The sequence below is a fragment of the Cyprinodon variegatus genome, unplaced genomic scaffold (genome assembly GCF_000732505.1).
Source record: "Cyprinodon variegatus isolate N-32 unplaced genomic scaffold, C_variegatus-1.0 Scaffold2693, whole genome shotgun sequence".
Taxonomy (NCBI): Eukaryota; Metazoa; Chordata; class Actinopteri; order Cyprinodontiformes; family Cyprinodontidae; genus Cyprinodon; species Cyprinodon variegatus.
The window spans coordinates 5,519-19,451 of NW_015153146.1; the positions used below are offsets into that span (position 1 = coordinate 5,519).

The window sequence follows — 13,933 nt, forward strand, 5'->3', positions numbered from 1 at the left end:
CACTCTAAGAAGGTAGATCTATAGCGATGTTTGCTGATGCGTCTAAAAGATTGAATAAAGGCTCTTAATGGGATTTGCTGCAGTCAGCACAGTCCAGCTCAACGGGATAAAGATCCCAGCACCCCCCTGCCCCCCCACTCACACTCCCACACACACAGTCGTGTTTGCATGACTTATGGGGACATTTCATTGACTTCCATTCATTAATATGGCCTAGCCCCGACCCTGGGCCGGGCCCCGACCCTGGGCCTGGCCCCGACCCTGGGCCGAGCCCGACCCTGGGCCTGGCCCCGACCCTGGGCCTGGCCCCGACCCTGGGCCTGGCCCCGACTCAAAGAGAACTTTACTAGAATCCTGGTCCCCATGGCGTGACTGTGAACGGGGGTGGTAGGCGTGGGCTGCAGGAGTATGCCCATCGATCTAAGGGTTGTCAGTTCAAACCCGGCTCCAGCTTTCAGTGCTGTTGTGTCCTTGGGCAAGACACTTGACCTGCATTACCTACAGATGGTGGCCAGATGGTGGCGCCAGCGTACGGCAGCCTGGTTTCAGTCAGGCCAGCTGTGGCTGCTATGTAGCTCACCACCATCAGTGTGTGAGTGAATGTAAAACGCTTTGCTAAAGTCCTCTGCCATCTGACGCTTTATAAGAACAAGACCAGATCCACTGGTGACCAGATCCACTGGTGAACAGATCCACTGGTGAACAGATCCACTGGTGACCAGATCCACTGGTGACCAGATCAGGCTTTTCCTTTCAGTCTGGCTCGTTATCCCTACCTTCTCTGTTTATCCTGCTAGTTCAGACGGTATGGCCCCTCCCTCATTATTGATGGTGCTATATAATTTATATAATAGCACAAGCTCTGATTATCCTTCACTCCTGGTGAACTTTCACCATCAGGCACTAAAAGAATTCACATCATTTGAAGCTTTTTAGATGTCAGACTGTTAGAAAAAGGTGAGAATGATCAGGCAGCTTTGGGAGAGATGCGACTGACTGATCGGTGCTTGTTGTTTCAGGGGCATCGTGGCCAGCATCCTGGTGTTCCTCTGTTTCGGAGTAACGCAGGCTAAAGATGGACCCTTCACCAGACCCCATCCAGGTAAAACACACTTCCTCAGGTGATCGAACCCTCAGGATCCACATCAGGTTTCTGACCTCATTCTTTGGCTTTTTATCCTCAGTGCCTCAAGGCCACACACACACACACACACACACACACACACACGCACACCATACCGCCTTCTCTGCTCTGATTGGTCAGAGGAGTTGGCCTGATGAGTTGGCTCCTCCCATTAGCAGCTTTTCAAAATAAGAAGTTGCAGATAGAATTTGCTACCAGCTCAGTAAAACATAGAGTTTTGATAATAGATTTACTATGACGGTCAGATAGTTGATAAAATACATCAAAGATAGATTTAGGTGATGTTTTGTTGTTTACCGAAAGATCATGAATATATTAAACAACTAGAACTGGAAGTAAATGAATAATCATTTAAATTAAGTCTAAATAATTAATTATAATCAGTAGAATAATTTTATGTGTCATTTGCCGACTGACCGGGTTTTACATTAAGGGTTGGACTCCACCGTCCGGCTGTCTTTATTAAATATATTAATTACCAACCAAATAAATGTGTCTGTTCATTGGGGGGGGGGGGGGCATTTTGTTTCCCGCCTCCTAAAGAGTCTAAAATCCAATCAGGGCCTCAAGCAGCAGCTCTGCTAACAACATGATCAGAGAGACATTCATTAGATTTTCATATTCCTGTGAGTTTAAAGCTCAGCCTGTAGAGAAGCTGCAGGTAAACATGGCTGCTCTGCCTGGATGTCCGCCACGCTCCTTTAACGCACAGATCAGTTATATCTAGAAAAATAAATCTATTCCTGCCATATAATCACGCATACCGGCGTATATTCCCATATTCTGGTGTTTTATAGAGTTATTTATCTGCATAGGGCCGTTATAATGCTGTGACTCTATTCCATCATAAATGGTTGAAGCTGCAGTCGGTCGTCAGCCTGACGGATCCGGCCGCCTCTTTAACGCCGCAGGGAAGGAAGCGTGGAAAGAAAACAAGCAGGTTGGAGGAGCAGAGGCGACGCCTCAGACGTGTTTGTTGTTGCTCTGCTTGTTGTCAGGTTACAGTTGGAGCTCCTGTGATTTACTGTGAACAAACAGACACACTCCCTGACCTGTTGAGCGAGTCCAGTCACTTCTGTCGCTCTGCGCTGCAGGTTCCTCCGTAGATGAACTCAGACCTGTTACTGAACTACTGAGCAATAAAGGAAATGAATCTCTACAGATCAGATCAGAAATGATGTTTTTTTGCAGAGCTTTGATCTGTTTACCTGATTTTAAACTCTCTTCATGGTTGCTGCTCTCAGCTGATCGTTGCTTATAAATTAATTAGTTCACTGAACAGAACAGTTTATGTAAAACCAGTTGAATTATTCTAAATCTGAAAGCCTCTAGAATCTGAGATGAGCTTCACTTTCATCTCCAAATATTCCGCCTCCAGGAATCAGACTGTAATTGTAATATCATTTAAAAAAAGAAATGCAGGTTCCACATTATGCAAACACTGTTTTTGGTCTCGATGCATTTAGCAATGTTCCCTCCAGGCCTGTAGGTGGCGGTCAAACACTCTGAATAGCGTAGATCTGTCCCATAGACACCAGTCTCACTCATATTTTATGCTTTTATAGAAACCTTTAAAATCCAGTTTAAGGTTTAAAACTAAGGAATAAAACTTTGATGACAGATTATCCATCTTTCTGTAAACGATCCTGCTTCCTTTGCCTCTAATGTTCCTCCTTTTGGACACCATCCACACCTGGGATCCTTTACCATTCAGATCTAGGTCACACTGTCGGTGCATCTCTAGTTAGATTAGATCTAAGATAATGAGCTCATCACAGATGAAGGTCCAAATGGTTGAACCTGCAGAATCCTGATCTGATCCATTGTGTGTGTTTCTCTCCAGCTTACTGGCGTTTCTGGCTGTGTGTTAGCGTCGCCTACGAACTCTTCCTCATCTTCATCCTGTTTCAGGTATGGATCCCATTCTATAAAAGCTTTTCTATCTAGACATTGATCCTGGCTCTAAATCAGCAGAACTCTGCTCCACCCGGCCGATTTCCCCCACGGGGGCCGATTTCCCCCACGGGGGCCGATTTCCCCCACGGGGGCCGATTTCCCCCACGGGGGCCGATTTCCCCCACTGGGCCGATTTCCCCCACTGGGCTGTTCTGATAGAATCATCATTTTAAAGTTGTAGGGAAATCATATTTAAATGTCAAATCTTTCTGGCTTATGGAATTTCCCATTGGGAACCTGCTAGCACTAAGTTGCTAACTGGTTAGCAAGATGCTTCCAACAAACCGGCCACAATCAAGCTTGCTTGTGAACCTTCCGCCACAACAATCCCGCCCCCTTGATAATAGACCAATCACATTCACTTTATTCACTTGTGTAAAGTCGTGCACCACTGGGAGAATTCAAAAAGGTTGGAACGGCCGCTTCCCTACGACTTTAAGGCGTTCTTAAATGCCTGTTTTTTTTGTCTCTATCCATCCATCCATTTTCTAACACCCTTATCCCGAGTGGGGTCAAGAGGGGTGCTGGTGCCAATCTCCAGCAGTCGGTGGGCGAAAGGCGGGCTACACCCTGGACAGGTCGCCAGTCCATCGCAGTCTCTTGTCTCTTCCAGTTAAATTTAATTAAAAAGACAAGGATCCAGTCCGTTAGCCCGGGTTCCAGTTTGGAGATGATTTATCAAAGTTCAAACTTGATGCAGGAACTAGAAGCTGTATTTGCAGCAGAACTGATCAGGTGTTGATGAAGCCGTTCTTCTCTGAACAGACGGTTCATGATGGACGACAGTTCATGAAGTACATTGACCCCAGATTGGGGGTCCCTCTGCCTGAGCGGGATTATGGAGGGAACTGCCTCATCTACGACCCGGGGAACACTACTGACCCCTTCCACAACCTCTGGGTAAGAAAATTACCTTCTCAGCTAATTTCTCCTTCAAAGGTTTGGAATAAAACCCATTAAAGGTTAAAATGTTGAACCTTTAATGGGTTTTATTTGGATTTTATGTGATAAAATAACTTTAAATGTTGCTGCAGTGATTCCAGCTTTCCTCTCTTCAACATCTAGAAACAGAATATTTGCAGCTCCATCTTGAGAGATTTAGGTCCGTACTTTGACTAGGCCATTCTGCTTTAATCTGCTCACCTCCGGCTCAGTCTGAAGTGTTTAGCAGCCTCCTGTCCGTCCAGGATTGGGCCCTCAGCATGATGCTGCCATCACCGTGTCTCTCTCATAAAGACTATATTTATGATTGCATGACTGATTTTTATTGTCTCAGTGTTTTCCAGACTGTCTTCCTGTTTACTGCAGCCTCCCTCCATGGGTCAGTCTGTCAGCTGGATCCCTAACAGTCTTCGTTTCAAAGCTGTGGGACATTTTGGAAACATTAGGGGCTGATTTAAAGCCAGAAGACGCTTCCTTTGTGAAACATTGTTTGAATCCACATAGATGCTCCCAGCATGGCTCTGGGGGCGGAGCTAAAAAGCTTCCTCTGATGCACTCCGCTGCTGCGGTCTCTTTATAAACAGGTTAGCTCTGTTATAAAGCTGCCTCTTGTCAGCAGAGGTTGATTTTCCTGACGATGGAGGCTATTGCTGCTGAGATCATCCCATCAGCTTTCCAGACCCTCCAATGATCCAGAGAGAAGCTAATCCTGCAGAGATGGAAACCATCTACTGCTTCTCATATGTCTGACTGTTTGTGAACTGATTTCCTCACACTATAGAAGCGTCTTTATATTCCCAGTCCAAGTTCAATGTGGAAATCCCTTTGTTTCCTTCTGCAGGATAAGATGGATGGCTTCGTTCCAGCTCACTTCCTGGGATGGTACATAAAGGTAAACCCTGAGAGTTTATCCAACCTCTGAGTCACACATGGAATCATTTTCTGATCCTGCTTCGTTTAAACGTTTAACCAACATGGCCGCCTAGATAATGCTGCGGTTTGTCCTTCAGACTCTGGTGATTCGGGATTGGTGGATGTGTATGATCATCAGCGTCATGTTCGAGTTCCTGGAGTACAGCCTGGAACACCAGCTGCCCAACTTCTCTGAGTGCTGGTGGGACCACGTGAGTACCCCCCCCACACACACACACACACACACACACACACTAACAGAGCAGTTTGTTTAAAAATATCTGAGTCTTCTTTTAGCTTTAGTTCGTTTTTCACTCGTCTCTATGACAACCTACAGTTAAAACGATGGAAATCATCAAATAATGAGCAGAAAATTTTCCTTCTGCTGCTAAAGATGAAAATATGTTTCTTAGGAAAATCATTCATTGGATCTGATTTTACTCCAGAAGTTTAATTATGTAGAAAAAAGGCGCCGTCCTTCACCTGATCACAGGGTAACCTTTGACCTTAACAAATATCCCCTAATTCTGGCTTTCATCAAAGCGAGACGCATCCGATCTTTCAGCCTCAGCTGTGATGCTGACTCAGCAGAATCCAGCCTTTTTCCGCAGCGTGTTGCTGGAGGAGCAATAAACGCTGCTGCAAGCGAACGCCTCAGAAAACATGGCCGACTTCTGCCTCGTCCTCTGAAAACGGCTCAGAAACGTTGGAAGGAGCTAAATGCTTCTCCCAGCCTGTTGCAGATCTTCCCACCATCTTGACCTCTGACCCCGCCTCTGTCATGGCACCATCAGTTTTCTGAGTTTTTGTCAAAAAATGAAGAAAAAAAATGAAAACCTTTAGGTGGATCTTTTTTCTAAAATCTATTTAAAAACTGTTTGATTCAGATGGTTTCATAGCCGCCGTCGTCATGGCCGCCGTCGTCATGGCCGCCGTCGTCATGGCCGCCATCTTAACATCCTGAATGAACTGTGATGTTCCAGGAAGAATGTCCCTCTGAGGATCCTTCTCATTCTCTATTGCACACTATAGATCTGCTAGAATAATCTAGATTCCTTCAGGCGGTGGAGGAAATGCTGCTGTGATGATGTTTGGTCTGTAATCCCACCAGTGTCTCTTTTCCTCCATCGTCATCCAGAACAGGAACGCTGACGGAATGTCGGAGTTCTGCTTTTCTAAATGAAAAGGTTTAAACAAGCGTCCTGATTGGATCATTCCATCCTGACAAACGGGGATTCAGATATTCTCCTCTTTCCTTGGTGGATATTCTCAGTCATCCAATCTTTGTTTCCAAGTTTAAAGACGTTTCTTTTCCAGAAAACTTTTAATTCAAAATGTTCCAGGTTTGATAGATTGGAGGAAAACCAAAACCTTGTTAGGGCTTCGATTTTGGTCATTAAACGGCTTTGCTTTGGTCCGCTCCATAAAGCCTGGAACTAAACGCTATTTCTGACATTTTGAACTGAAAAATCTTCCTAAATGGGAAGAGAAACGTCTTCAGACTGGGAAGCAAAGACCAGAGGATTGATTTTAACTCCTTTTTCTTTTCTTCCTTCATATTTTCAGGAATTTTGTCCAAATATTGAGTTTTCTAAGATGGAGAAAGAATCAGACCAATGAGATTAAAGTTGTGCCTTGGCCCCACCCCCAGCCTAGATCTTGGTGAATCAGAATGACAGGAGCTGTGTGTTGATCAGCTCATCTACTGACGGGATTAAAATCTGCTCTGATTTAATAATCTCACATTTCGTTTCTTCTTTCTCTCTCTTATCATCCAGTTTCCTGAACTTTAACTTTCATTCATAGTTTTTACTGAATTTAACTTCCTGTTTGGTTTTTAATCATCATCATCATCATCATCATCATCATCGTTTACATGTTCAGCCATATTTCACCACATAAATCAATCAATCAATTATACCAAGTGACTGACTGACTGGGTGACTGACTGACTGACTGACTGACTGACTGACTGACTGACTGACTGACTGACTGACTGACTGACTGTGTTCATGATGGGTAGAATCTCTCCGTCTGACGGTTAACGGAGTGTCTGTTCTGTTCCAGTGGATCATGGACGTGTTGGTGTGCAACGGTTTGGGGATCTACTGCGGCATGAAGACGCTGGGCTGGTTGTCCATGAAGCCGTATCAGTGGCAGGGACTCTGGAACATTCCCACCTATAAGTGAGCTGCTGCCTTCACTCACTATAGATGATGGAAAACATCTCTGCACACTTTCTGGACGATATTTTACTATTTCCTCTTAGAATTCCAATTCAGTTCTTTAAGACCATTAATCCCTAAAAATTAGAATATTTCTTCCTATTTTCCCTGTTTATCTCAACTATTGTCACATTTAGCAATGTTATCTTATTCTCCTAATATATAATCAGCAAATTATATAATCTGCTGATTATATAATCTGCAGAGGGGCTGAGATTAGTTTGTTTCAGTATAACGAGAGTCCCTGACGTGTCTCTGTACAAACTAGTGATGCTCTGATGCCATTTTTGGCCCCGATACTTGATACCTGCTACGATGCCGGATACCTGATACGATACCGGATACGATACCGGATACCGATACCTGATACCTGATACTGGATACCGGATACCTGGCTGTGCATCATCAGCCGATACCGTCTGTGTGAAATCGATGTGTTTATATGAAGAACTACTTGGATGTAAAATAATCGCCATCATGGCTTCAAGCTGCTGCCTTCCTTTGTTTTAGCCTTTTTCCTGCTTCATAAAGTGAATCCAGTAGAACTTTTTATTCCCTACCTGGAATGGGGGACAATAGTTGAAGAAACTTTAGGCTCTAAAATGATGTCGTTGCCATATTAGTTGGTACTCGCTGATACCGATACCAGCATTTTACTGCTGGATCGAGGCGCCGCCCCATACTGGTATCATTGTCGGTGAAACACTAGTACAAATGCCTGGAAATGATTTCACTACCAAACTCCTTCAGTCTAACATTTTAGAAATATTTGTCTGAAAAAAAACACATCAAACTATTTTTATCTGGATCTAAAAGTTCAACAGATGAAGTTTTTTCCGTCCCTCCAAAGGTTCATCCTCTCATCGCCTCTATTGTTGGTAAATAACTTTAATATGTTGAAGGAATCAAAGCCATGTTTCTAAATCAGTGTTATTAACGAGCAAACTAATTAGTGTAGATCTAACGCTGATCCCCCCCCCCCCATGGACACTAGTGACGCTAAACGTTGATCACACCCCATGGCGGCTCAATGCGCCCGCAGCGCCGCTATGCGACCATCTGCTGTCTGTATGTCGGTTAAATATGCGCTCGTTTTCCAGCCTTATTCTAAAAGTAAAATATAAGACAGGAAATTAGTTTTTTTTAAAGCAAAGAAAAAGAGAATAAATTCCGATAAAACTGGAATGAAAAGTTTGTTTAGTTCTGAATCTTCTTCCCTCCCAGGGGGAAGATCAAGCGGATAGCGTTCCAGTTCACCCCCTACAGCTGGGTGAAGTTCGAGTGGAAGCCCGCCTCCAACCTGCGGCGCTGGCTCGCCGTGCTGGGCATCATCTTCATGGTAACCGCCATATTTACTGGCTCATCCTGGGAGGCGGCCTTCATTTGCTCATCTGTTGGGTTTTTCTGGCCGTAGTTCCTGCTGGCCGAGCTGAACACCTTCTACCTGAAGTTTGTGCTGTGGATGCCGCCTGAACACTACCTGGTGCTGCTCCGCCTCGTCTTCTTTGTGAATGTGGGGGGCGTGGCCATGAGGGAGATCTACGACTTCATGGACGACCCGTCAGTGTTCCCTTATTATTCCCATTCGGCGCCGACCCGACCCCCGCTGACCTTCCCTCCGCTTCTCCCCACAGGAAGTTCCACAAAAAGCTGGGTCAGCAGGCGTGGCTGGTGTCCACCATAACGGTGACGGAGTTCCTCATCGTGGTCAAGTACGACCCCCACACCCTCATGCTGCCCATCCCCTTCTCCGTCATGCAGTGCTGGTTCCTGGGGATCCTCCTCATCCTCATCTGGACCCTCTGGAGGTTTTTCATCCGGTAAGAAGGAGGAACTGGATTCAGGTCTGAATAGAAAACATTCAGGATTCTTCAAAGTTTCGGTTTAAAAGGAAAGGAAATCGTTTCCGTATGAAAACAAACGTCTGATTAGATTTATAATTTATTTACATGGCGTCTGGATTAATATTTAAAGATGATCTGAGTGATTTATTGACAGAACGGCGACGTAGAAACAGATCTTCTCTAGAATAGATTTTTTACCGTTTTATGCAGATTCAGGCAAAATTACTGAAATATGAATTTTCCTTAAAGGAATAGTACACCCAAAACATGATTAGCCTTCATTTTCTACTCACCCCCATGCTGAACAACACTCTGGAGTACTTTTTTGATATCTCAAATGCATCTGGAGATCTGGGAGGCTTCTTGCTGTCTGCTGACATTCAAATAATGGAGGTCTATGGCGCCCGAGACAGAAAGGTCCATAAAAGTCCACAAAAAACGTGTCAATATTCCTCCATACTGCTCGTCCAATGTATTCCAAGTGTCCTGAGTGGGTAGCGTCCAGAATTTACTCGAAACGAAGTCATTTAAAATGTTTTTAGAGCATAAACAGTAGTGTATAGGATTTCCTGAAAGCGCGTTCACGAGTCTACGGAAACCGCGGCAGACCAAATCAGATGAAAGTGCGCATTCAGCGTCTGCTCTGCCGATAATGCAAGCGTAGAAGAAGAAATGTGCTGTTTACCTGTGCAAAGAAAGAAACAACGAAAGAAAAATGTCTGAGGACTTCAGTGTTGAGGAAGAGCATGAGTTCTTTGCCGAGCTGAATGCGCACTTTCATCTGGTTTGGTCTGCCGCGGTTTCCGTAGACTCATGAACGCGCTTTTAGGAAATCCTATACACTACTGTTTATGCTCTAAAAACATTCTAAATGACTTCGTTTCCAGTAAATTCTGGATGCTACCCACTCAGGACACTTGGAATACATTGGACGAGCAGTATGGAGGAATATTGACACGTTTTTTGTGGACTTTTATGGACCTTTCTGCCTCGGGCGCCATAGACCTCCATTATTTGAATGTCAGCAGACAGCAAGAAGCCTCCCAGATCTCCAGATGCATTTGAGATATCAAAAAAGTACTCCAGAGTGTTGTTCAGCATGGGGGTGAGTAGAAAATGAAGGCTAATCATGTTTTGGGTGTACTATTCCTTTAAATAATATTAAACACATTTATTTATTTATTTATTTATCCATCTCTGCTGTGAAGCATCTATCCTAGACTTTTCTATATTTTTATTTTTTCTGCCTTTTCTATCAATGAGAATCAGAGTTTTGCTTCTTTTATTAGTTTTAATGATTATTCAGAGCAAAATAAGTTTATTATTTAAAGATCGGCGATCTTGATGGCAGACAGAAGGTCAAAGGTTATTAAAGAGTTCAAAGAATAGAAACGGCTCATTTTTTAATGTTTTTATTTAGACAGATTTCCATCTTATTCAGAAATTTAAGATCATATCTGAGGAAATGAGCAGAAACGTCGAGTGATTTTATGCCTTTCTGCTATTTTTACAGAATATTTCCAACTTAGTTTTAAATGAAAACAACAATAATTGAGCAATAATGGGAGCGGCGGCGCCTCAAGTAATAAAAATAAAGATAAAAGACGCATATTTCACAGGAACAACCAAAGGAAGTTCGATGGTTTTAAATACTCAGACCAGTTGATGCAGATCTTAGAAATGTTTATTTTTCGACTTGGAGGAAAAAACTCAGAAGATTTTTGGATTTCCTGAGTATTTATTTCTTCCATTTCTTTTTTTACTTTTCTAATTTCTGATGATATTTTTTGGTTTAGTCATCTTTGGGAGACTTTGCATGTCCTCCTAGACGGATTAGACGGATGTTCGGTTCCTTCTCGGATCCCTCCGGTTCCCCATAGATCCTCATGTTCTCACGTCTGGATCAACTCTCTAGATCCGTCAGTTTGTCTTCCAGCTTAGCGAGTAGCTTTAGCATCGCCGTGATGAATCCTTTCTTCCATCTCCTCCATCCTTGTGTTGATCTTTGCAATTTCTTCGTTTATTGTCTCAAATTGTTCTTTATTTTCTTGGCGAAACCTTTTAGTTCTCGCAGGAGCAGCTCAGTGTCGGCCATTTTTGGACGCTGCTCCTCATGGCTAGTTAGCTTCAGCCAGTTAGCTGCTAGTTGTCGCCGCTCACGCTAAGCAGCCATTGTGATGATGTCGGATCAGGAAGTCGCCTCCTTCTATGTTTGATCGAATCAAAGTCCGATTTCTGTCTCATTGAAGCTTCTACAAGCTGCAGCATCTGGTTTCTTCTTTTCTAGCTTCAGGCTGATTTCTTTATGCTTCTTATCTTTATTACTTAAAGCTTTATTCGATTAAAGCTTTAATTGAATAAAGGTGAAATTAATCCAATAATCATTTAGTCCATTAATTTGAATTAAAGATATTTAGAGATCAGTGTCACACAGGGATATTTTTATGCATTTTAAACTATTTGATTTATTTTATAGCCAATGAGAAGCGAATAGAATAGAAGGGAAATCCCTTTACTGTCCCATAATGGGGAGGTTGTGTTCCAGCAGCAAAGGTTATAGCAGCAGTGATCAAACAACCTGAACCTTAGAAAATATTAACAGAATAAGTGACTGATTTTAACTTTTTGTTTTAACTCAATCCTCTGGACTTTGTTTCCAAGACGTTTATCATCCAGGAAACTTTTTCAGTCAAAACGTCTGGAATAGTGTTGAGTTCCAGGTTTTATAGAGCGGACCAACAAAACATGCAAACTGGTCCAACTATTAGAGATTAGCCTGGAATACCTGATACTGGTCTGTGCTTCTGAAAGGAGAGTCGTTAGGATCAACAGAGTAAAGAAAATAAACAATAAAATCCTGTAAAGTGTTTTAACAAAATCAACCTGGAGAATAAATAACCGATATTCAGCTGTGGACATTTTTACAGTGATTTGAAAACAGCAGAAACATCAGAGACGAGCAGAATGACAGCAGCAGGTTATTGAACTGAGGCAGAAACTTCCCTCTAATAACGCCTCCTTTCCCGTCCCTCTGTTATCGCAGTGACATCACGCTTCGCTACAAAGAGACCCGTCGGCGCCAACAGGAAGTGCCGGTGGACTGGGACCGGCAGCTGGGGAACGGCGGCCCGGCGGCGGCGGCGTCTGGCCGCAGCAAACTGAACGGCAGCTCCGAAACGCTGCGACAGAGGAAGTCCTGAGAGGAAGTCCCACTGAGGCCGCCGCCGTGGGGGGGGCGGGGGGGTTAGCAGCCATTGTGTGTGGGCGGCTCTAGGTGCTACGCTAAAGCCACTTAGCTGATAGTTTTAATGGTGGTCGGTTACTAACTACAAGAATTTACCTCATTCTGCTTTTTTTCTTTGACATTCGTGAAGCGAAATAGAAAAGTTTGATTTTCCGTCTTTCTGACTGAAACGTTTTCAGATCAGTGAACGAAATCTGTCATTTCCATTTTTACTGCAAACACCAGAACGACGTCTGCAACATTCCCTCCTCTGAGCCGCGGATCCCCTCTCATTTAGGTTAACAAGTCCAAGTCATTTTTCATGGTTTGAAGCAGGTCCCAAGTTCACTGGACTGTTTATATGTGGAAACGATTAAAATGCTTTTTTTTTTTCTTTAAGTTACTTTTCAGGATGAAACTTTAAGGTTTTTTTCATTAACTAAACCCTGCTGAACGTCTCTATTCAGAAAAAAAGAAATCTACCTGTTCTATTTCTTTACCTGGTGATTAATCAGTCTGTTGATCGTTCCGGATTATTGGTTTGATTTCTGACAATCAGCAGAAGTGAATCCAGATCGAGGCGAAAATCAGAATGATAAAATTATTTTTATTGCCAGATCTGTGAGGTTTGAAATATTAATGTTCAGTTATTTACTAAATATTTCACAATTAAAACCAAACAATTTACAGCTAAATTAATTTAGATTAGTACATTTTGAATCTCTGCACTCAATAATTGATTTAATTTAACTTCAAAGGAAGGAAAACGCTTTAAAACATTTATCTCTGGTTATTTTCTGTTCATTAAGATGCTGATAAATCAGCTTCAGTCCTTCTGCTGTTTGATCGATGCTGTTAAGACTCTTATAGTAACTTGATGGTGAATGTAATTAATTAAAAACCAGTTTATTGACTTTATTTCTGCCAAACACTAAACAGAAATATTCTGTAATGTTCTGATATTTTAAATAGAAACAGTGATTTTTGTCCAAAGTGATTTTTCTCTAAAATCTTAAACCAATATTCTTAAAGTTTGTATTTATGTGTTTTTCTTTCTATCCTAAATTCAATTATTGCATTTTTCTTTTGGTTTGTTTTCATTTCAGACTATTCAAAGGTTTAAACGAATCAAAAATTAAAAAACTTATTTTGTCTCAAAGAAACTGAAGATAAATTGGCTAAAATGTATAATTTGTGCTTTTTTTTTTCTCCTGGGTGTTTAAGGGTTAGTTTCTCTTTTAGCCACAGGGTGGCGCTAGATGTCGTCGTTTGAGCTCTGCAGCCATGTTTCAATGTACTTTGATTTAATGTGAACATGTTTAGGATTATAAATAAAGGAATATGATGCTGCTCCTTTTAATTTTATAAGTTTTTCAATAAAATCAATATAAAAGGAACTTTGTGTCTGCTGGATATTAAAGAATGCTTAAATATCAGTGAACATGTTTAATAAACACCTTTATCTGCTGCTAACTGTTGCCTTCAAATGTAGGCCTGTAATTGTCAATGTTTGTAGTTTCCATGGCAACAGCATTTTTTCTGATAAGGCAAACTTTTTGGATGACATTTTAAGAACGGAAAAAATAATTTCTTTGGTCTGTAGGTGAATAAAGCTTCCAACAGAGCGGCCATCTGCTGAGGCCCGCTGGGGTTCAAGGAGACAGAAGCAGACATAGAAAAAGAAGCA

General features: G+C 42.5%; 1 protein-coding gene across 1 annotated transcript in view; it reads left to right on the top strand.

The window, feature by feature from the left end:
* ptdss2 (phosphatidylserine synthase 2) overlaps positions 1-12,223 on the top strand; it is a 17,317-nt gene extending 5,094 nt beyond the window's left edge. The window contains exons 4-13 of the mRNA XM_015369235.1: positions 1,020-1,102; positions 2,988-3,055; positions 3,866-4,000; positions 4,884-4,934; positions 5,053-5,166; positions 7,022-7,140; positions 8,404-8,518; positions 8,594-8,739; positions 8,814-8,999; positions 12,067-12,223. Of these exons, the coding sequence (XP_015224721.1) occupies positions 1,020-1,102; positions 2,988-3,055; positions 3,866-4,000; positions 4,884-4,934; positions 5,053-5,166; positions 7,022-7,140; positions 8,404-8,518; positions 8,594-8,739; positions 8,814-8,999; positions 12,067-12,223 (1,174 nt within the window). The remainder of the gene's footprint in view (positions 1-1,019; positions 1,103-2,987; positions 3,056-3,865; positions 4,001-4,883; positions 4,935-5,052; positions 5,167-7,021; positions 7,141-8,403; positions 8,519-8,593; positions 8,740-8,813; positions 9,000-12,066) is intronic.
* The last annotated feature ends 1,710 nt before the right edge of the window (positions 12,224-13,933 follow it).